The sequence below is a fragment of the Mytilus californianus genome, unplaced genomic scaffold (assembly GCF_021869535.1).
Source record: "Mytilus californianus isolate M0D057914Y unplaced genomic scaffold, xbMytCali1.0.p SCAF_3, whole genome shotgun sequence".
Taxonomy (NCBI): domain Eukaryota; kingdom Metazoa; phylum Mollusca; class Bivalvia; order Mytilida; family Mytilidae; genus Mytilus; species Mytilus californianus.
Genome location: NW_026262679.1, coordinates 104,695,039 through 104,702,698, shown reverse-complemented (window position 1 = coordinate 104,702,698; position 7,660 = coordinate 104,695,039). Strand labels below are relative to the sequence as shown.

At 29.3% G+C, this 7,660-nt stretch overlaps 1 protein-coding gene across 1 annotated transcript; it reads right to left on the bottom strand.

Annotated features, from left to right (window-relative positions):
• Window positions 1-200: 200 nt before the first annotated feature.
• On the bottom strand, window positions 201-6,793 carry LOC127735658 (homeobox protein EMX1-like). The gene is made up of 3 exons (XM_052245902.1): window positions 6,213-6,793; window positions 2,047-2,219; window positions 201-489 (listed from the first exon to the last, which is right to left on the bottom strand). Exons 1-3 carry the CDS (start codon window positions 6,673-6,675, stop codon window positions 322-324), a joined length of 804 nt encoding a protein of 267 aa, XP_052101862.1. The 5' UTR covers window positions 6,676-6,793; the 3' UTR covers window positions 201-321.
• Between the last annotated feature and the right edge of the window lie 867 nt (window positions 6,794-7,660).

Below are 7,660 nucleotides of genomic sequence, written 5' to 3'. Positions count from 1 at the left end.
AGTAGAAATATTAGTTGGAATATATATTTAAATGTTTTTTTTTATCTTTTTTAAACAAAACTGAACAAAATAATATGCGAGGTGTGCGCCAATGAGATGTGAAATAAGAAATGTTCGCCAATAATGAGACTGCAACCAAACAACACACGCAACCGAAAGACATCAAGAGTTCAAGAGAGTCTCTAACAATAGTCAGTTAGTTATTGTTTCATATACATTTATTAATAAAAGAGACATTTATATAATATATTGCACATTTCATATGGTTCATACCCGTCCAACTTCAATCACAGAATCACTTAACAATTTCATAATTTTTTCTCATGAATGGCAAATCACGTCAGGATTAGCGTCCTCAAAATCACTCAAATCACAGTCACTTTCCCTTGCCTCATCTGAACACGGCGAGGCTGCAGAATGCATGCCATCTCCTTCCTCAGACCTGACTCTTTTATGCTTTGTTCGTCTATTTTGAAACCATACTTTAACCTAAAAATTGATTAAGAATCTTGTTTATTAATGATATTCAGTGTCAAGAAGTACATAAAATTGACCAATATCAAAAATAAATGTAATAATCTTTTTCGGCATTTTCTTTTTCAAGAGTGCATAATAAGGTTGTTAAATTTGAACATTAGTCCATGAGACTATTCTAAGACTTCTAACATTCTTCATTTCATAGGATGGTCCTCTTGAAAGACATTTCTCTTTGACCCAACTTGATATCGCCCAGCAAAATGTAATGTTGTCATTTACTGGTAATACATCAAATAATCAAATATGTAAAGATTTTAAAAAGGCTCTTTATGAAAATATATCATTTCATAATTAAATGTATACATTTGTATAATAAAATCTAAAAATAAGGAGTATGGTTTGATTGGCAGTTAGACAACTGATGTCACTGTTCTGTCATCAATAATGAGCGAAATTAATACCGTATTGCAAGCTAAATAAGGCCTCGGGTTTACAATATCTAAAAGTCTAGTATAAATTCTTTAGAAGTTGTCCATAATAGTATTTGAAAATAAAGGCTTGAACCCAGAAATTTATATTGTAACAACTTATATGAGTAGCAATTGTAAGTTAACAACTTGTAGGTAAGTGCATCAACACTTTGACTTTCTTTAGAATTACTGTTAGTTGCGGGATTTATTTCATATATTTATCTTTATATGTTTGTTTTCTCTGGAAAATCTACCGCCAATTCATTTTTTTCTCTCACATATACATGTTCTTTTATCATGTGCGCATGCACGACACAAATGTTCACCATTTCCCTGTGGACTCATTCAAGATGGTGTCATTATCAGTCTACGGTCTAACGATTAGAAGCAATATCGGAAAGTAATTGAAAGTCTGCATCCGATTATACTTTAATTGGGCTTTGAATGATATCATTATAAAATAAAAAGATAATACATTTGATAGAAATCTAATTGTATGAGAAGCCACTTGAGAATTTGAAACAAAATTTCAAAGACGAACAGAGGAACGTGTTATATAACTGTTTTTATCATCTGCAAATGCTATCGGTTGATTGTAACAAATAATTGACTCTCAGATAGTCCGTGACCATTAACCTCGTATAACTAACGCTGAGTTTGTGACTTAAAAGAGGTATTACTATTCTAATGAAAAGTAAATAGATTAATGAAAAGCCAAATGATAAACGATGAACGCATACAGAGTTGCACATCTGTGAAGCTGCTTGTTAAAGCGTACCCACCTGCAAGCACGTTAACAATACTTTGGCTTGGTTTAAAAACATTAAACTTTACCATAATTGTTCAATAACTTAATTTAAAAAAATACATATCAAACTTTATTGTCATATAAATCAACTTAAATGATTTGTGACTAAAACAAACAAAACATATCAACATTATATGTATTTTGTGATAATGACATATTCCTTTTTCGTCATACCAACCACTAAGAAAAAATGGCATCCATAAATAAGTAAAAATAATAGCAGTCATTGCAGTAGGTAGTATTTTTTATTAATTAATGATAGATCTAAAAAAAAACATAAACAATACTAACCTGTGTTTCTGTCAGGTTAAGTTCTGCAGCTAAATCTTTCCTTTCTTGTCCGACAACATAGTGACTTTTTTCAAAAGATTTTTCAAGTTGTAAAAGCTGTGATGGTGAAAATGCTGTACGAATTCTTTTCGGCTTTCTGTATGGTTGGAATAAAAAGCTTGGTGTTGCGGCTACTGAAAACAAACACACATTTAATTTAGTAAATTATTGATACATTGTTTTTTAAATTAGCGAGAATTGTGGTTGATGTTGCTCAATATCCTACGTCAAATTATTTATATGATTAATATATTAAATTCAGAATATGTTAAAAAAGAAACCAAAATGTTAATGTTAAATTGAATAAACTAGTGATAAATTAGAGAACTCATTTTAAAACAAGTATCACCACGGAGGTGTATTTAATATTAATTGTATAAGCAAGGTGACATTAAAGCAATTATCACATCTGTATTTTATGACCCAGGTGCAGTCACATGCACACAAAGGGAGAGGGATTTTAATTAATGCAGTCAGTAAAAATTGATGTCAGTTCATACACTTTCTTTCTTTTGGTGTGCTTACATATTATGATTTATCTACTATATATCTTTTAAGGGAAGTTGACTTTGCCGAATAAAACTGAAATATATCCATGTTGATAAATGCCTTGTCCGTGTGACAGTTTTATTCTCCCTAATTAGTGAAGCTGTCGCACAGAGACTCTGACCTCACATTAAAAAGTCTCATTATTACTGTTAATCACGTGACCTCGGTATGACTTGAATACATAATATAGCAATGGTAATCTTAGGCCAAAGTGTGTTTTATTTAAATGGTAATATCATTATAAATAGGTTTGTAACACGTTTAATGGTATTGATATTTGTGTAAACAGTGAATTTTCTTTTTCTGATAAAACCTGGTTGATAAATTACATTTTGTAAACATTGTCAGTTACATTGTAAAGATAGTTTGAAAAATTGGTATATTAAGTTGATAATAAGAATTGTTTCACTTCTCTTACACAAACTTTTATGCAATATTGAAGATTTTGGTAATATGGTAGGTAAAGAAATAATAACAACGTATTTTCTTAAAATTTTAACATAAAGTTCCTTTATATTTTGTGTCGATGGGTTGCTGTCTTATCAATGTACCCGGCATATCCTTTTATTCATACTTGTTTTATTCTTGTGGTGCTTCACAGACAATATGTTTTAGTTATAATTTGATATGTAGACATTTTATTTATTTAAAAAAAATGATTAAAAATAAATTAATAAAAGAAAAAATAATAATCACATTATTAATATTAAGTTGAAATAAAACTAATTTCGCTCATGGTGAGAGCTAAAAAAAATTGAACAGTACAAATAAAATGATGATTTTTTATAAATCAATCAACCCGTAAACGTTCTATATAACAAAATATGATAAATGAATATGATATTCGGCGACATTACACAAGTCAAAGATAGATTATATTTGCAATTTTATTCAGCTAACAACAAAATAACAATCTGGAAATTGTTTTTTGTATAAAAACTTTGGAAATAAATGAATTTAAACTCGTCAATTTCAAAAAGATTATCTTATAATATTCAGAGACATATATATGTCTCTGTAATATTACTCCTTGTTGTGTATTTATCATCAATTGCCCCACTAACAATTGTGCGAATAACAGAATTCAATGGCGTTCGTATTTTTAAATATGTTCCCCCATTATTAAAAAAATATCAAAAAATAAAAATTAAAAAAACTGTTTAATTTTTTGGCGCATTTGTATGCCAATTTAATATACGCAAAATAAACCTATAGTTTTAATAAAAGAAATGGCGCAAAAGTAGCATTGACGCAAATGAATACATTTTGGTGTAAACGAATACCAGATATATATCTAAATTAACAGCTCAAGTAACACCTATTAATTTTTAAATGAAATCTATAATGTGCATAAAAAGTATAAACGTATTTCTTTTCAATCTATGGAATACTTGAAAAAGTACCAGGATGAATAACACGATTATGATTATAAATTATATTTAGAAGGAACTTTGTACAGTACAAAATTAATGTTTGATTGTTAATTGTGATTAAAGCCGTGCATGACGATGTTCATTTATACCTTTGAGTCCTTTTTTTATTCTATTTACATTTTCACCTTGTACTAAAAGCTTTCGCAAGTCTGCATAGCTCTGATTCTTTATGAAACGATTGATCAACATTTAATTTTGATCACGGTCATCGATCATTCCTGCTAATTGCTAGTATTGGGGACGGGTTGATGTAGCAAAACAAACATATTAGAACTCTTTTAATTTTATGATCCCAAATTACTTTTCAAATTTTAACAAAACTATTGTTCGGGAACATTTAGAATAATGAAAGAATGCTCATCAACGATGTAAATTACTATTGATGAAGCACGCCATTTAAATCTTTTCAATTTAAACATCATTATATGAATATACTAATTCGATAATTATAGATTTTTATTGTTCGTTACATTATTTTAAAATTTTCTCTCGTTACAACAAAAAAGGTTGCGAGGTTGAAATCATTTGTGTAATAGCTGTTGTAAATTATAAAAAAAAATTTCAAACCGACAGTATTGGCAATTTTTAATAGCTTTTAACTAAGATTTTTCTCATGAAAATTTATTGTAAAATTATTATTGTAAAAAAAAAAGTAAAATGGACAGTGCAAATGAATGTCGAATAAAACAAGATATTTTATTGTATCTGGAATAAAAGTAAATTTGAAAAATATGCCACATTTTACTTGTGATATTCAAAGAAAAGTGGAAACCCTTTAAATTCGTTTTCAAAGTATATAAGATTTCGTGCAAAATTTATTTCAATGTACACAGGGTATTGAAATCCAAAAAGAACTTAAGAGCTGATTCATTGGACGTTCTGGGTGTTCCAGAATAACCTTAGGAAGGTTTCAATTACGAACGTTAATGATTTTCTACCAGTTTGTCGGGAATGAGAGAACCTTGAAATGTACCGATATATTGTCTTTTGTCAAAGGTCTTAAGTTTTTTTTTCAATGATGAAATATTTATATGGACTTTTAAATTGATAAAAAGCAGTGACACTAGGTGACCCGTTCACAAATTCTGATATTCAATTAAACAGACATTTTGGACCCGTAGTTTCATACGATACGGAAAGTGTTCCTTATCTGTTTGCTTAAATATGTATATTACTATGCAAAAACAATATGATGAGTTACAACTAATTGATTTAAATCTCTTAATGAGTCTAAAATTAGGGATAGATTACGGATTTTTAGGGGAGGAGTTCCTCTCCCTCGTAAAAAAGAATCAGATATGGGTAGCATAATGTCTTCGTGTGGAGCACTGTAATCGAAGAACCTATATAGGAATTCTAAATATAATTCTAATTGATAATACTCATCAAATAGTTTTGTTTCGTTGATAATTAAAACTAATGGGGCACATTATGAAATTTTAGACAATTCAGATATTAGAACACACACGTTTTAGCGATTCCTATGTATGCAAGTACATAGTTGTATAGAAAAACGGCGACAAAGGTTCTTAGTTGTAACATAAGAAGAAATGTGTAAAATTTCATCACTGAAATGTTTATGAATTCTTAAGAAAACGGAGATAAAATTAAAAAAAAAAGAAATAAATAATATAAAAAAGAAAAAACTTACCTATATAATGAAATTAAAGTGATTGCCAGTGGAGATTATTAAGGGAAAATATGGTACATGTATATTTTGTATATAATAATATAATAAATAATCTGCTTATATTTTGTTGCTAGAAATTTAAATGATTTAAAACCGATTAAGTCGTAAAAGACATTTTCATTATTTAAAACGTTCTGAAAGATGTTAATTCAACTTTTATATCGCCAAAGATATATATAGAACCAAGGATGTATATGGTGTGTTCTATCTTAAAATACAAGACATTGATAGAACACAAAGTGAATTGTGTTATTTTATGAAATGTTACTTAAAACTCTGAGTCATAGCAACCTCTGATTATTTTTAGTTCTAATTGATATGATATATACAGCCCATATAAGACATTTTAAACTGTGACATGATTGTATCCGATGGAGTTATTGCAGAAACGCGTGTCAATATTTAATTAAGTATAACTTGCTTAAAATATTTAGCATTTAACTTTCCATACTTACCAGGATATCGTGGATAATAATAGCCCGGGTATCTGTCCCAAGGATGAAGATGTCTTCCTGAGTTCAGGACCAAAGGATGTATGGGTGATGGTTGAGGAATCTGTGGTGGTACTCCAAGAGAGTGTAAATTCAAATTTGATAAAGGATGACGACAAACACGAGGTGCTAAATAAGTCCCTGTAGCACCAGCAGATAAAACGTCATGTAAATGTTTTAGTGATTGTGATGCTGTATGATACGGGTGAGATGTATCGTGACGGAGCATTGCTTCTTCAGCAGACGCAAGTGTCTCTTTTCTTTCATTCAACATTTCAAGCAGTTCTTGTCGTTGTCGCACGTGCAACTCAGTTTCAGTATGTCTAATATGTTGTTCTTTTTGATGAGGTTTTTCCACTTTTTCTGATTGTTTTCCCATTATGGAATCTATCGTGAATCCCGACATTTTCTTCGTCGACCTCTCCATTACACGAATCAAATATTAAAATATTTGCATCACCTAGTAGAGAAAAACTTTGATAATACTACTGATCTATACTGTATCAGAAACTTGTTTTTTTACCGACAGAATGGCAAATATATAATTGTAATTATGTTTACAATAAATCAGAAGTAGTGGCCTGTCGTTTTAAAGAAGGCGGAGATTGTTCAGCATTCCTGTTTTTGAAGAACCTCCCAGTATTCCTTATCCAATTACAGTTTTATTTATTTATGAGAAGGCGGGTTTAACGATAACGGCAGAGTAGCTTTATTTAATTTTTCAATCCAATAATAAATTCAACATTATGATTTTATCACTTATTTTCAATAAACAAATCGCGACCTTTAGCTAGCAAATTGCCGTGTGTTATTGAGCTACAGTTGATTAAATTAAATTAATCTAAAATTGAAATAAATATGTTAAAAGCCGAACATATCCAGACCGTGGTTTATACCTACATCTTGTTTAATAATTAAATATAAAAATAAAATTATATTGTATTTTAATTGCACCTATTCTCTTGAAATACAAATATAATGGAAAATGCGTCAACTATGAAATTTATAATATATGATAAATAAGTATTGAGTTTTTTTTTCAAATACCTTCAAATAAACTTAAGAGTTATCATCGAACAAAGATGAATTATCACTTTGCTTGAAAGCACCGAATAATAATTGTCTTAGACAAAAATCAGTAATATATACTAATCGCATAAAATCTGACATTTAACATGCAAGATACTAATGTTTGCTGAATGATATAATTGTAAAAACCTTTTGTACATAAAGCTGGCTTTAGTATGTAAGGAAAAATTGAAATTACATTTTGATATCTATAAAACTGTAAAACATGCATGTTACACGTGGGTCATTATGAACAATGTAAAAAGTACATAAGAGGACACAGCTTATTTGCTTTTAATATCATTTTTCGTAGGGCAAATGCAACTTACCCTTTTCAATCTGAT